The 16,562-nt window shown below is 39.1% G+C and overlaps 1 protein-coding gene across 7 annotated transcripts in view; it reads left to right on the top strand.

Moving 5' to 3' along the window:
- Nucleotides 1–16,562, top strand: part of Ikzf2 (IKAROS family zinc finger 2) — a 155,869-nt gene that overhangs the window by 133,778 nt on the left and 5,529 nt on the right. For all 7 annotated transcript variants that reach the window (XM_029481577.1, XM_029481573.1, XM_021161530.2 and 4 more), the window contains 2 exons: nt 4,876–5,013; nt 11,241–11,384. In XM_029481577.1, coding sequence (XP_029337437.1) covers nt 4,876–5,013; nt 11,241–11,384 — 282 coding nt within the window. The remainder of the gene's footprint in view (nt 1–4,875; nt 5,014–11,240; nt 11,385–16,562) is intronic.

The following is a 16,562-nucleotide window of genomic DNA, read 5'->3' as shown; positions in this document are numbered from 1 at the left end:
CAAATTTTTCTAGTTAGAACTCTTAAGATCTACACTCTGAGCAACTTTAAAAAATGTGTTATAAACTATAGCCATCACACTCTACAGTAGTCCTTGTGAGCTAGATTCTAGAAATATAAGAAAGAGATAACATATCATTCAAACAGGGTTTAGTACAAGAGTTTTCAAGTTGGTTTGACAATAGCTACTAATCCATTTATAGAATTCTTTCAGTTAGCTTATAAATAAAGACCATGGTAAAATCTCGATTTTCTGATTTATGGACAGAGATACTAGAATGGAATATAGTCTAGCAATAGACTACAGTAAGTGGGCAGTTGATTGTCTTCAGCAGAATGGATATAATTTTCTATCAGTGACATCAATAAAGCAGTAAATATCTCTACTTTCAAAATGTGTTCTCTCTCTCTCTCTCTCTCTCTATATATATATATATATATATATATATATATATATATATATTACTCTTTCAAAAAGAGTTATGACTCTTTTTGTTAAAAGTCACAGACTCTTTAATAACATGTATATTGCCACATATTTATATTACATGCTGTGTATGTATGTGTGAACTTTTCATAAATATTATGTATGATGCACATACATTTTAAGAGCTAAAGAGCATGCACCAAACTCTAAATTAAAGACATGCGATTGATATTTCAGAAATACCCCAATCAAAGACAAATAGATGTTAAGAGCTTTGCAGTAAGTAGGCTACACATAAAATCACATTTGTATCAAGTATTTAAAAGAAACTAAAGATTATTACTTCAGTGGAACAAAGCCTTCAAAATGTAAGGGGAAATTATTTCCAGAGCAGAAATCCTATACAGAAGATAGGGAGAGAAACACATTAGTTTTAGGAAATCAGGGAGGCCAGTCAGAGAAACAGTGACCAGTGCCAAGCCTATAATTACACAATAATCTAAAAATTCCATGGGTTCTGGTGATTTGGGAATATGCCTGATTGTGAGAAGGCAAGAAGGGAGGGACACATGGCATAGACCTGAGAACGGATTGGGATCAGAATGTTTAGAATCATTATTATTAGGTGTGGAAGAAAAATCTGGTGAGGAGAGAGAGGGAATACTGGGCACAAGTCTACAAAGAGGGGTTTTAAATGCAGTTGTTAACTAGGAAAAATTAAAAATTGTACAAGAACTGAAATGGAATTGGGTTCAGCCATATAATATACTTTGATTGATATCACCATTAATAATGGACATTTCCATTTTTACACTATTAATTTGAACTTTTCTTGTAATTTGAAATCAAAGGAGGCTTGAGAGGATGTGTATAGGTGGGGTGAAATACTTACCAAAAGGGAATGCATCATCTCTCACCCTAATGGATAATGACAAACATAGATACATTATTTAGAAATAGGGTATAATTACTTTCTAGTTGGAATCACTTTTGTTGGAAAACTACTTTGGGAGTTATTAATAGACTGTAGGAGCCAGACAGGAAAGGCATACTGTATTTCATTAACAGCTCTTAGTTTTATTTATTTGTTTTTCTTTACATATATTTTTCTTTACATGTGTAACTGGTAAAAATAAAAATAATCATTAATAAAAATAACAAAATAAACATGCTGGAGAGGTGACTCAGTGGGTAAGAGCATTTGCTGTTCTTCCAGAGGACCCAAGTTTGGCTCTCAATACCCAAATGGAGACCCACAACCACCACCTGTAATAGATGTTCCTACTTCAGACATACCTTCCCATTCCATCTTAACCTAAAGATTCTATATATTATACTAGCACTCTGTTCTTTTACCTTGCAACACAGCCTGTAGTATATTGTTAGTAATTTGAGTCTAGGTTTTTACCAAACTGTAATAATAAATATGAGATCCATGAGAATTTGTTCTGCACTCTACAAGTCCGTTTCAGCACTGGATTGGTGCCTACTGTTTCTTTTGATAAATATGTATTCCATAAATGAGAGCTGTGAAAGAAGGTGTACAATATTTCCAGAGCAACTATCCTTGAAATAGAATAGTATTATAGTATGGAATTTCAGAATCCATACGTCACTCAATATTTGTGTAATTGCTATAAAATGGAAATAAAGATGTGATGAAATTGAGGAGGTTATACTTCTGAAACTCAAGTGTAAGAGTTAATTTTTTTTTTTTTTTTTTTTTTTNTTTCTCTGTGTAGCCCTGGCTGTCCTGGCACTCACTTTGTAGACCAGGCTGGCCTCGAACTCAGAAATCCGCCTGCCTCTGCCTCCCGAGTGCTGGGACTAAAGGCGTGCGCCACCACGCCCGGCATAAGAGTTAATTTTTTACATCCTATTGATGTTACTGACAGCAGGATTGGATGAAGAGGAAGGACTAGTATTTTGTAAAACGGGAGAAGAATTAAAACATGTGAGATAGGCTTCAAAAAAAGGGCGAAGCTAGGAAATGAGTTGACGTCAGTAAAAAGTTGTGACAGTTAATGTCGATTGTCCACTTGACCGAGTGGGGAGTGATTCCATCTTGAGGGGTCATCTACAGTAGGTCAGCCTCTGAGCATGGCTTAAAGGAATACATTAATGACGTTCATTGAGGTGGGAAGAACTATGCTAAAATGCTGCAGCATCACTCCCTGGGTTTGGATCCTTGAATGCATAAAAAGGAGAAAGAATGGTGAACACTGGCGGTCACTGCTTTCTGCTTCCTGGTTTGGAGACCATGTGATCTCCCACAGCTTTAACTTCCCTGCCAGGCTGGACCTTGAGCTGAAATAAACTCTTTCTGCCATTGAGTTGCTTTTGTCTAGACATTTCATCACAACAACAGGAAAAGAAACTCAGACAAAAGTATACTTGTCTTTCCTCATTCTTTTAACTGTATAGAGTAAACTGGGAGGTTTCAGGGGTTAGAAACATAGCAGAGAACCTTATTTCAGTTAGGTTGGCATTATATTAAGGATTCTTAGAGTAACCTGGAGAAAGTATGTTGAAAAACACATAGGATATCATAGGATCCAGCGTAACAGAACTACCAGTGGGGACGGTGGGAGGCAACTGAACTGTTTCACAGTGGACTATACTTGCATTGTCAAGTGTGTGACTAAGTATTAATTGATTAGACCTATTCAGTATAATGTCATCCGTTTCTATGGTAATTGAAAACGAGAATATCATTAGGTAGTGCTACATCTTGCAATATGCTTACATGTAGATACATACTGCTTAAACTATTTTTGTCTAAAAATAGTTTCTTATCTGTTAATACTCTCACAATAGATTATGCCCTACACCTATGTTAACAGCTACTTCCCAGAAATAGAACCATGAGTACCTAGTTTTCAAAAGTAGAAGTTTTTCTCCAGTATTTTGAAACCTTGCCTTAGATTGCTTTTGTCAAAAAAAAAAACTTTATTCAACTTACATTTTCTAATAATTTGTTTTAATAAATGTGTACAGTAAAATCCATGGTTTAGGCTTGACTTTGTTGTTCTTCTAATAAGCCGTGCAAAGGTTAGCCATGCAATTGTGAGCACTTCTGCATGTCACAGTACTACAGTTTCTCTCGTGACCAGTGTCATCACCTGGGTGTGTAAGGAATAAGGTGTAAGACAGTGAAGATCTTACTATAAAAAAATGAGGCTTCTGTTTGTTCTCCAAGCAAAACTAAGAGATTCCTCAGGGAGTCAAATGAGGTTAACTGGCCCGATTCAAACTGTCCTTCAGAGCTGAGGGCTCTGGCACCAGCCACTAAGTGGTGTCTGTTATTCAGGATCCTTGTCAAACCAAGAACCAAAGTGCTCATGACAGCCATATGGATGATCCTGTCCTAAAACATCTCTCAGCCCAAAGGTTATTTTTCTTCCTTTCTATAAGTTTCTCGAAGTTGTTCCCCATAAATATCACAGTGTATATTTTAGTAGCTGTATGGAAGTAATGGCTTCCTGCCTATTAGGAAAAATTCTTTTCCATAGTATGAGATGCTGTGGAAGACAAGATTATCATAGTAACTAACTATGTCAGTGCTTCAGTGGTTCTTGTTAATAATCCAGTTCAGAGTACCTTGGATTCTTGCTATCACAAAGGCAAGATCTGCACAGAAGAGTAAAGACACTTGTTGCAAAGTTTTGCTATGTGAACAATTACTATCCAGCACAAAGAAAAGAGAAACTCTCTCGCTACTTAATCTATAATATTTTCAATGCTTAGATTCTTTTTGATTTTTTTTTTGGTATCTATGAATAATCTCTTTTTTTTCCTTTTAAACAGTGACATTTCAAGATGTTCCATTTTTAGCTTTTCTTCAGAAAAATTCTCAGCTCTTACTAAAACTCATGTATGCACAAGCTCGCACACACACACACACACACACACACACACACACACACACATCTTTCCATGTATGCATGATAGCCCTGATGTGGCATAGTTGTATAAATGTCAATGTGTTAAGAATCACATAATGAGCCGGGCATGGTGGCGCACGCCTTTAATCCCAGCACTTGGGAGGCAGAGGCAGGCGGATTTCTGAGTTCGAGGCCAGCCTGGTCTACAAAGTGAGTGCCAGGACAGCCAGGGCTACACAGAGAAACCCTGTCTCGAAAAACCAAAAAAAAAAAAAAAAAGAATCATATAATGTAAAACTTGATCATCAGTCACCATAGATGAGAATAAAGAGAACACAGTCAGACCATGAGTTGATTCAGTATTTCCCCTACTCTTGGTGGTGTAATCATCCTACCTTGTTGCTATCTTCTCATTTTGCTAGACAATTTATGGTTTTTGCCCAAATTGGAGTGTGGAGGTGGAAGAGACTGTCTGAAGAGCATATAAATGTTTCTTCCAAACTATCAGAAGCTAGCAGTTCATTTGCTGAGGAGCACAGCACACTAACCTTGACTCTCTTCACAGTGGGTAAACCTCACAAGTGTAACTACTGTGGCCGAAGCTACAAGCAGCGCAGCTCACTGGAGGAACACAAGGAACGCTGTCACAACTATCTCCAGAATGTCAGCATGGAGGCTGCCGGGCAGGTCATGAGTCACCATGGTGGGTAAAAAGCGCATTTGTGGCCTTTGTTCCCTCCTCTTTTGCTTTCTATAGTCCTTCTCGTGGGTTAGACCATTCCATCTCCCTTTCTATGTGAAGAGAAAACCTGACTGTGTTTCCCACAGTTTTCAGCTGCGTTTACTGTGTCTAGGATTATCTTCCTCAGCAGTTGACATGAGCTGTTTTGGAACACACTTCGAACAAGATGATTGAGTTTCCGTGGCACTCCCAAATCAGTTCTGATAGCATGTGTTTGAATTAACACAGTAGTGACAGCCAGCGTTAAAGCTGTATTAAATGCCACAGGAAAGCACTGCTTAGTTATCTCTTGAATTTCTCCATGGAAATAGTTCAGTGTGAGTCTCTGAATTTCCTGAGAAAGCGCAGAGGGTATTAACATTATAGATTTTCTCAGAGCCACACCATCAGGGATACAACCTGAAATTTTGCTCCATAATTTATTTGGGAAATTAATAATTTTGCTTTAGACATATATAAGAAACAACCTAGATCAAAATTTGACCCTGCAGCTTCCCCCTAAAACATATGCTGTCAGAGAAACATCTTGATCCTAGCAATACACTCCAGCAGTGTGGAAGGTGGTCCTGATGGTGAGGCAGTGCCTACAAAGTTAATTCAGCCAATGAGTCTTAAAAAAGAGAGGAGTGAACTCAAGCTCTTCAAATTCTTGCTGTCTTTCTTATCTCACTAAGTTATACCAATTGATTTGATACAAATAAAAACAGAAGTCCTGCCTTAATAGGTATATATGTGGGATTTTTTATTTAAAAAAGATTAACCAATACTAAATGTTATAATGTGCTTCAATCACTTTAAACATATCAATTATTCATTGACTAAGATATGGATAAGTCAGGGCTCATTTATGGAATGTTTCAGTTTATTTTAAATGTATTTTAAAAGTGTATTAAAGTATATTCTGTGTAAGTGTGCTTATAATGCAGTTAGTGATTTTGTGGTTTTAATTTGAAGTTTTAAATATTTTTGTTATTGTAAGTAGTCTGAGTCCTTACATAAGGAATAGCTTCTGTCAGATAATCTAATCTAGTTTTATTCATTGTTGTGAATTTATCATATATGTGTATATTATCATCACTGGTAGCTAACATTTTCATAGACCTATCCATGTTGAACTCTGTGGATTTGGTACTGCAAACTCTCATTACCTGGATGAATGCAGACAGCATAGGACTCATATGTCATACAACTGTGGGTCTTAGGGTTTTATAAATATGGTCTCACTGTGTTGTGTTTGAATATGTTGGTCATAGATATACTATGAGAATTAAATGTAATAGGTTATATAATAAATGTCTCCTAAGCAGCTGTTTTTGCTATTTGATTTCAGGGCGTTAATACTAAGAATGAGTAGGTGGGCCACTCCCTTTAAGGTTTTCACTGTTTAACTCTGGACATTGCATCTGCCTACTCAGAACATTGCTTTGTTTTAAATCAGTGGTTCTTATCCTTTCTACTGCTGTGACCCTTTAACATGCTTACATGTGTTGTGGTGATCCCCAACCATAAAAAATTTTTTGCTGCTACTTCATTACTGTAATTTTTCTACTGTTATGAATTGAAATATAAGTACTTTGGGGAATAAAAAAATGCCAAAGGGATTATAATCCACAGGTTAAGAACTACTGATTTAAATTGTTGGTTTTAGTGCCATCTGGCAGCAGAGGACTAAAAGAAGCTTAACCCTATGCCAAAGCTCTCCAAAGAGGCTTCAAAGTATCCTTACTAGTATTTCCATCGGATGTTTCCCTGGTGCAATTCTGGCCTTCAATTCAAGGACATGTGCAAATTCTAATAATGTATTTTTTTATTCGTTAATTTGGCTATATGTATACCCAAATAGAAGTCAGAGTTTCCCATAACTTCATATTGTTGTAAAGAAGATATGAATATATCATTTTAATTAATATTCTCTATTGGCACACAGACTTACCATAGAATTAGTGTTATATATTGTAGAGAGAGAAAGATGTGTCTTCTAAATGACTGGAGCTTTGGTCCTGTCCTTGTTTCCCAGATTGTTTAGCTCTTCTCAAGTACAGTCTCTTCACAGGGTTGTGATGAACCTAGAACCCAGTGGGGCTGAGCTTGAAAAAGATAAGCCAGGGCACTGGGCCCAACAGGGTCAGGCCAGGGAGGAATGGCAATGATGGTAGATGTTATATTATAGAATTGAACAACTATTCTTAAATATTAGACAGTGTGTCAACCACACTCAAACCCAACTACACTTCAACCACAGTGTTAACACCACTTCATGCTGTGCTTTTTCTGGGGTCATAGTAATATTTTTTGGATTCCTCCTCTGTGCATATTTAGTAGAGAACTGTATTGAGTTTGTGGGTAGCTGGTGAGAGATGCCCTAGGGAAGAATAGCAAGGGTGGAAGGCTGCCATAGTTGTTAAGTTCTCATCTACATAGCTTGTCCTGAACCTCAGAAAGTTGGCTTGCTTCCCTCCCTCTCTCCCTGTCCTCTTATCTGCTCCTCACTTTCTGTTAGTGGTATGAGTAAAGGTTTTTATCACTCTGGCTGCCTTCACCTCCATTTCTGACACAGTTTCTTTTCCTAGCCTCTGTTTTCCAAAACTTGTTTGTTGCCCACATTGGCTCTTCCTGGGGAGAGGGTAAAGGAGGCAGGTATTCCCCACTTCAACCAGAAAAGACTATCAAAGACTTGCTATGGAACATTCTGGAAATAGAGAGGCAAAAGATCACACCTTATATACCAATATTATAGTAGTGCACAGTCCATGTTAGAAATAACAACATGAACAGAAGCAAACTTTGTAGTGATGGTGTCTGTGAAGTTCTCCAGCAGACACTTAGTTGATGGGGAAGTTGAGGAAAGCTTCACTCATGCAGAGTGTAAGACCTGAGGATGAGAGGTGAGAGGTGAGAGGAAGCCTATATCTCTGACAGATAACTGACTGTATATTCCATACATATATTCTATAGAGAAGAGTCTCAGGGCTCATTAGCAAAAACTTAAGTTAAATAAAGGAGTGATAGGTGGAAGGTTGCAGCCAGAAGGCAAAACCACTGTGGGCTGCTCTAGTCTGTGGCTGCCATGGTTTAATGGATAAGGAGTTGCTGGGTGATAAAAATCAGTGTCACCAATGTCGAGTAAGGTTTGATGTCTGCCCGGGGGCAGAAGATAGTATGGGCAAAGACTGGCCACATACTATGCCAAGGAGAGGATGAAAAGGCACTATCAGGCCAAGGCAGTAGGGCAAAACACTGCAGGCACCTTCAGGAAGGAAAGTGAACTCTGTTCTTAGGATTTAAAAATTTGATGGTATATTTGGGTAAAAGAAGCAGTCTTGGGAATACTCTCATGGATCTGCCTTTATGGCTTGTTTGTCCATGTGGTATATTACATGAAAACAGAAGTACACTCTTATCCTCAGTATTCAAATTGAGTCAAAGCACAGTCTGAGTTTTGGACTGCGCAAACAAGTGAAGCTATTACCAGAAGTACATACACCTTTGGTCTAGATAAATGTCTTATCATGTGATTGATAAAATGAAACACAAAATATCTAGAAATGAGTTTTGCATTGTAAACAGTATAGATCCCAAAATATTATGTTATGTTGCATCCCCATTTATAAAAGCAAAAATGTCAGATTATGTAATTAAGGAAAAACCTGTCAGGTCTTTTCCCTATGAGCTTACAAGGCTGTTAAGCTGCCTTATAAGGTGTCAGTGTTGAAAAAAAAAAAATATATATATACAAAAAATTATAACAAGGCCAAGGCATTCCATAAATCCAGACATCCCAGTATTAGCATTCTATAATGGCTAGTGATGCACAGAAAATAAATTACTGCAGATCTCTACATCTTTGATTCCCTGCCTGTAAAATGAAGAACACCTGTTTCCTGAGACACATGGAAAGTATTACATAGATTATTAAATGTAAAGCCTTGAAAAAGTACTTACTATCAAGTATCTGTCCGTTATTATTATTGCCAGTGTGGCAGAAAGTTTGTCTTTGGTATGAGGAGCTGTTGTGAAGTAGAACATAGACCAAACTCAGTCATAATCATTGTCAGTTCACATGCGCTTCATTGAACTTGAGACAAGCCATCTGAGTTGAGGTGGAGGTGGTGGGGGACGGTCCCCACCCAGGTTTCATTCTGACTGTTAAGAGTATGCAGATATGAAAATCCCGTGTAATACCTAAAGCAAAGTTGCCATGCTCCAGGACTACTCATCTCAGAACTGATTAGCATATTCAATTTGGGGGCAAACCCCATCTGCTAGTCTTGCTGCCCTTTCGGCAAATTTTTACAATTTTTTTTTTTTTGCCTGCCATTATTTTTCACAGGTTCACTTTGAACTTTTGTAGGTTGGGTTTTTTGGGGCTTTTTTGGAACATACTCTTAGTATATAGCCTAAGCTAACCTACAACTTATAACAATTCTCCTGCTTCAGCTTCCCAAGTGCTGCAGGTATAGGCATGACATACAATGTCCAGCGAGGAGTTATTTTCATAAGCGCTTGTGGATTTACTACTGAAAACACACATGACGATGTTGGCTATCATCTGCCTCCCACTGCCTGTTTGCTTACCACATCAACTCCACCATTTCATCCTCCTGCCTCCTGGCCTCCTTAGATGAGTTCTGGGGTTACCTTGGCATTATTTTTTAATATTTTGCTTCAAAATTATTTTGATTTTCTTCTAAGTTATGTTACAGTTGTTAAAAGATCATATAGAATGCCTTATATAATGCTTTGGGAGGAATTTTCCTCTCAATAATATCATAAATTATATCAATCTAGAAAAAGGACCATATTACTAGATCTCACCTTGATTTTTCTTTTCTAAACTGACATCCAGCTGTTAGAGAATTTGTTATTATTCAGAGTCAGAGGGTATCTTATTAAATGTAGGTTAAACATTAATGCCTTCTAGTCAAGCCACTAGATTACCCAATCGTTTACTATTGATTTAGTTATTTTACAAATGGCTGAATAAAGAAACGTTTTTATGAATTTTTTCATTTCAGCATCAGCAACGTGTATTGCTGTACAGGTACTCCATGTATTGGTACTCGGTAGGTCATGTTCATCACCAGCATCCCCTTGTAGGCTAGAATGCATTGGGTTTCGCATAGTAGGTCTGTCCTCAACAAACAAAAGGATCTAGGAGAATCACTTTACTGTGCTGAATAAGGAAAGAGCACCTAAGAGATGGACCCATCAGTCTTCACTATGAGAACTAATGTAACCGCCTCATCTGATCTGTGTGAGATGTTGCCCTGTCCTTAGTTAAATAGCCTGGATCTGGATTCTTCCTCAAAAGCATCTTTTATGAGTCACTTGTCTATCGTAGCAATGTCAACACTGAAGCCAACAGCAGTGGAGGCAGCCAGGATTCGTGGAGTCCATCAACTGAATTAGGGCAGTAGTTCAGAAGCCAAAGGGCCACTTTGAAAATGGATTGCTTTATCCCACTGTTCTTAGAAATAAATTACAACTTTAGAGCATCTACAGTTTACTATGCACCGATAAGTGCAGAACCAGACCTCACACATCAAGGATCCCGGGCAGGTAGTTATGATGCCATTAAGGCTAGGACCTCATCAAGTAGAAAACTCAGCTGCAGGAAAACTTGTAGGGGAAGAGTCATCAAATATCCTGCTGCTCTTAAGCCTTTCTCCAAATCAAGGGGGCATGTGTAAGTTATGTTAGAAAAATAAAGTCAACAGTCTTGGTAATAGTGCAGTCTAGAGTATTATCAATTTTAATCTACACTAAACATACTTCAGAGAAATAAAATGAGAAGTCAGATGAACATGTTTATTACCAGTAGTGGCAACACTTTATATCACTGATCTGAGAGATTCATAAAAATAAACTGTGTGTGGGAGGGGGTGTGCGTGCGCATGCACGCGCATGTGCATATGTGTGTGTTTCTGTGTATATGTGCATGTGTGTGTGAGTGTGTGTCAGTGTGCTGTGCATGTCTGTGTGTGTGTGTGTGTGTGTGCTCACACACATGTGCTCACACACATGCCATGTAACATTAAAGAATATGCTTTAGTACTGTGCTTTTTACCTCCTTTCATTTGAATAGACAAATTTATTTTGGGAAACAAGTATCAGAATAGCATACGTACCTCCGTAATCCCAATTGTTGAAGAAATCACCAAGTTGCCTTTTTATATGGTTTCCTGTAGTACCGCCTATGGAAGATTGTAAGGAACAAGAGCCTATCATGGACAACAATATTTCTCTGGTGCCTTTTGAGAGACCTGCTGTCATAGAGAAGCTCACGGCAAATATGGGAAAGCGCAAAAGCTCCACTCCGCAGAAGTTTGTGGGTAAGCAGAACAGACATATGAGTTGATCCTACAGAGGTGAAAGTTAGGGTCCATGTGTTAGACTTCCCATGTACATCTCACACACACACACAAAAACACACACACACAGAGCCCTAGGTGTATGGGAAAGTATTAGAAGAAGACTGTTAGATAGTAAACACTGTATCAACGTGGTGTATAAACAGGAACATAAAGGATATCATATGCGAAAGCTAGCGTGTTCTTTTAACTCTAACTGCTTAAGACATGAGATCAACATGACTGCTCACATTTGTGATATCTTTTTATTTCTATTAGTGTCAGCTTTTTGACAGCTTTACTTCTAATATTAAGTCTCTGAGCATTCGATCTAGAATTCAGAGGCATTTTAATTGTTCTCAAACTTTGCTTTCAAAAAATAAAGTAGCAGTGTCCATTGGAAATAGTTTCAAATGGATCTGTATTTTGTGTATTTGTGTATTGTGTATTTTGTATATTTGTGTATTGTGTATTTTGGGATTTCACTCTTCTTTTTCATCCAGCCTATAATTTTTGAGCTGAAAAGATGAACTATGTATTTCAACTTCATTTTTCATTTCCGATGCTCTCTGGCATGCCCAGTGTTGGCATCACTCTGTGCATGTGCTGCACACTGTGGAGCATCTCTAAGGACAAAGGATCTTAGATTTTTTTAAAATAATGTATGAATGCTAAAATGGAGTTGTTAGAGAACTGTTGAATGGAATTGTTAGAGAACTGTTGTTCCTTGTGTATGGGATATAGTTTTCCTTGTAGTAACATGGCTAAAAGGAAGGGGAAACTGTTAAAACAGGTCCTCCTTGGAATACCAGAGAACATGGGAGGAGACCCTTGTTGGGCAGTGGCTGGCAAACAGCCTTTTCCTTGGCTATTTAAGGAGGAAATGGCTATGAGAGTTCTGTTGCTTCAGTAAAACCTTTGAGAAGGCTGCTTTTGAATTTCTTTCTTTTTGAATTTTGAATTTCTTTCTTTCTTTCTTTCTTTCTTTCTTTCTTTCTTTCTTTCTTTCTTTCTTTCTTTCTTTCTTCCTTCCTTCCTTCCTTCCTTCCTTCCTNCTTTCTTTCTTTCTTTCTTTCTTTCTTTCTTTCTTTCTTTCTTCCTTCCTTCCTTCCTTCCTTCCTTCCTTCCTTCCTTCCTTCCTTCCTTTCTTATTTTTTGTTTTGGATATTTTTATCCTTTATTTATTTATTTATTTATTTACACTTCAGAGTTTATCTCCCACTCTGTCCACCCTCCAACTAGTTCACATCCCATACCTCCTCCCCACCCCCTGTCTCCACAAGGATGTCCCCACCACCCATCCCCCACTCCACCAGACCTTTAAACTCCCTGCGACCTCCAGTTTCTTGAGGGTTAAGGGCATCTTCTCTGACTAAACCCAGACCCAGTGGTCCTCTGCTGTATATGTGTGTTGGAGGCCTCACATCAGCTGGTGTGTGCTGCCTGGTTGGTGGTCCAGAGTTTGAGAGATCTCGGGGGTCCAGGTTGAGACTGCTGGTTCTCTTACAAGGTTACAATCCTCATCGCTTCTTCCAGCCTTTTCCTAATTCAACCACAGGGGTCAGCATCTATGTCCATTGCTTGGGTACAAATATCAGCATCTGATTCTGTCAGCTGCTTGTTGGGAGAAGGTTGCTTTTGAATTTTAAGAATTAGCAAATTGCTGTCCAGCCGAAGGGATTTAGTGATGAGAGCTCATGGAACACAGCTGATGAATGAATGATGGAGGCTTTGTGGGAGACCAGTTCAGCGTCCTAGATAGTACTCAGTGAATGTGACTTCATAGCAGCTTCCCATTCTCTTCCTTTTAAAATTACCTACGAAAATAAGGGGGGCAGTTCATTTATTTGATTTATCTTGTATTATGTTGAGATTTTTTTTTAAGACCATGTCTCATATTACCTGTAGTCAAATTCACAGCAATCCTCCTGCCTCAGCCTGCTATGTGCTAGTATTGCAGGCATGAAACACTGTGTCTGACACTTCATTTAGTTTAAAGCATGTTTAGATTGTAAGAGATAACCATTCATATCTAATTGGCCACTAATGTAGTTGAAAGTGCAATTTATTATTGATTGATTTCTGAATTTATTTGGTCAACTTTTGTCACAGTTTGTTTTAGCCATGACTCAGAGATGCTACTCAGGTTCCTGGCCATATTTCTCTGTGTAGCCCAGGTTTTCCTAGAACTCACTCAGTATACTAGGATAGCCTCAAACTCAAAGAGATCTACCTACCTCTGCATCTCAAGTGCTGGGAACAAAGGAGTTTGCCACCACAGCCCAGACCTGAGACAGTAATATAATCTGATCACATTCCTTTAAAATAGAGTTTTATAAAACTATCATATGATTTCAAAATGACAATTTTTATTTAAACTTATTTTTTCCTTTATTTGGAATACACCTGGTAATATACAGCAAGCAATATTATAGCAATTGAGGTACTCTTTCTATGATTGCTCTTATAATGGAAATTTTTCTTGTTCCAAACTTAGGGTGAACCTTTTTCACATACCCCTCGTTAAGCACCACTGTTTGACCTACTACATTCTAGGCTGTGATTCCTAACATTATGATTGTCTGTCTCTTCCATCCTTGTTATGCATCTTCGATTTCATGCTTCATCCCTTTGACCCTGTCCTGCCAGTATTCTTGCCTCTCCTGCTGTGTGCCACTTCTGGTGACATCCCACTATCCCTTGCTTGAGTCAGACTCAGCACCTTTTCCATACTCGGTCTACCTGCCAATAACTACTCTGGCTAAATCCCTCCAGACTGCTGAATAACTGCCACCTCAGGTGGCAATTGATCTCAAATACCAGATTGCCCACCCAAAATATGTAGTGACTTTCCTTCAATATATCCCTGAATGGTCCACCACCACCGCCTTTTCCATCGTGACCATCTTCCACATCGCTGTACTCTTTACACACGTGGTATGTCTCTCTTTGGAGATCAGGGGTCAAGATGCAATGATTTTATGATACTATCAGCAGTGCTGTAGGGTTATGGGCACCCATGTAAATACTTCATGGATTTTATTAATCTGTGGGGGTTTTACTCCTGAATTCCTCTGTCCTGTCCTCGTGTTTTTCAGTCTTTCGCACTTTCCTGCTGCTCTCCATGATAGCTTCTCTTAACTTAAACCTTCCCTCAATCCTGGGTCTCAACCTGTGTACTCAATCCCTCAAAGGTGCTCTTTCCTCTTCAAAGATGGAATCATTGAAAGAATTCTCAGTGCCTCTCTCCATGCTTTCCTTCATTCTATTCATTCCCCAGTGCTCACAGCCTGGTTCTCTTGCTTGGACTTCCTTAAACATTTTCTCTTGGCTTCGACCCACCTGCACGATTCTGACTCCAGTGAGCCCTCTGTAGACTGTTTCAAACACACACTAAAGAGCACCCTCCACTATTGAAACCTGATTCCTGCTGAAAACATTCTTCCCTTGGTTCCTATAACATTTGTCTCTTGCCTTTTCTCCTAGATTCTCTGTATCCACTCACCAAACTGTACAGATGTATAGAATTCTCAAGCCCCCTCACTAGATCTTGGGAGAAAAAGGAGAACTTGCCTCATGAAAGCATCATTCCAGTTTCTGTTCATTTTCAAAATGTTACACACACACACACACACACACACACACACACACACACACACACTCACTCACTCACTCACTCATAGGTGCACCTATCTGTATGTACATAAAATTTCTTTTCATATTGGACCACACACATAGCACGTAGAGAAACAGATGTTTTCTCAAGATCAGCCTAGGCATGTGCTTTCTGGTAGCACTGGGGGTGAAAAGGAGATGCAGAACCTCGAAGCACACTCAGAAACTGCAGTGAAAGGTGCCTGGGGTCCGTGTACAAGAAAACATGCAGCATGCATTCTCTGGCCTTACAGAACCCTCATTTCATGAGGAGCAGGGCATAGGTCTTCTAAATATGCTGCAAACATGAGAATCCAGCTTAGCTCTGTCAGTGTGTTGACATGAAAAGTATTTTGCAAAGACTAATTTTGACCCTTTTTGCAGTTTGGCAAATGCTGAGCGATACTATCAATGGTCTTCTCAAGCAGCCCTCTACCAACTGAGGCCCTCATGTCTCGAGTCTGTTTCACACGGAGATATCTTGTCTAAGTATTTTTGAGTCACTGTTACTCATACTGATCTGCAGACAGAAGCTATCCTCTTTTCTCTCTTGCTACCATCCACACCTAAGGCTGAAGAAGGAGAACTCGGCTGCATACGTCTCTTTCTCATTGTCTGTGTCCATACTGTGTCAAAGACCTTGTATTCATTTGTAACATCGCTGGCCATTCCATTAACCCTTCTCCATCTGCACGGTCACTACAGCAATCCAGGCCTCTCACTACACCTTACACCTACTTTCTGAGTCAGCTTGTTGAATGAGTATCAGATCATGTCACCTTTCCTGTTTAAGTGCAGTAATGCTCGAGTGATAATATGCCTTTCTTTCCTGCTGCATGCAGGGTTACCTGACTCCTCTTACATGACTGTTTCCACTGTTGGCCATGTTGAGATATAATTTCTTTCTTTCAAGACAGGGTTTCTCTGTATAGCCCTGGCTGTCCTGGAACTTGCTTTGTAGACCAGGATGGCCTCGAACTCAGAAATTTGCCTGCCTCTGCCTCCCAAGTGCAAGATGTAATTTCTTATTTGTAAGTCACCCCACTTGCTTCAGAACCTTCCTGCCAGCAATGCCCCATGTCTGTGTTCCTTTACAGTGTTTCCCATCCCGTTCTCCATGGATAGGAGGATAGATTCTTCTTTCAAGAAGTCCTTCTTGAATCCACTTATACAAGTTAAATATTCCTCTTATTTGAGATAAAATACTACATGACAAGTCGTCATTGTCTCTAAATTTAAGCTTTGTGAGAACCTGGGTCAGATTTCCCTCACTTACCTTTGAAACTTTTAATATTATTTGTTGTCGTTCTTTGTCTGTTTTGCGTGTTTGGTTGTTTGTTGTCTGTTTTCAAAACAGGATTTCTCTGGGTATCCCTGTCTCCTGAAACTGTGTAGACTACAGTGTAGACCATGCTGGCCTCAGAGATCCACTTGCCTCTGCCTCTGCCTCTGCCTCTGCCTCTGCCTCTGCCTCTGCCTCTGCCTCTGCCTCTGCCTCTGCCTCTG

This window comes from Mus caroli, chromosome 1 (genome assembly GCF_900094665.2).
Source record: "Mus caroli chromosome 1, CAROLI_EIJ_v1.1, whole genome shotgun sequence".
Lineage (NCBI taxonomy): Eukaryota > Metazoa > Chordata > Mammalia > Rodentia > Muridae > Mus > Mus caroli.
This window is presented reverse-complemented; position numbering and strand designations above follow the sequence as displayed.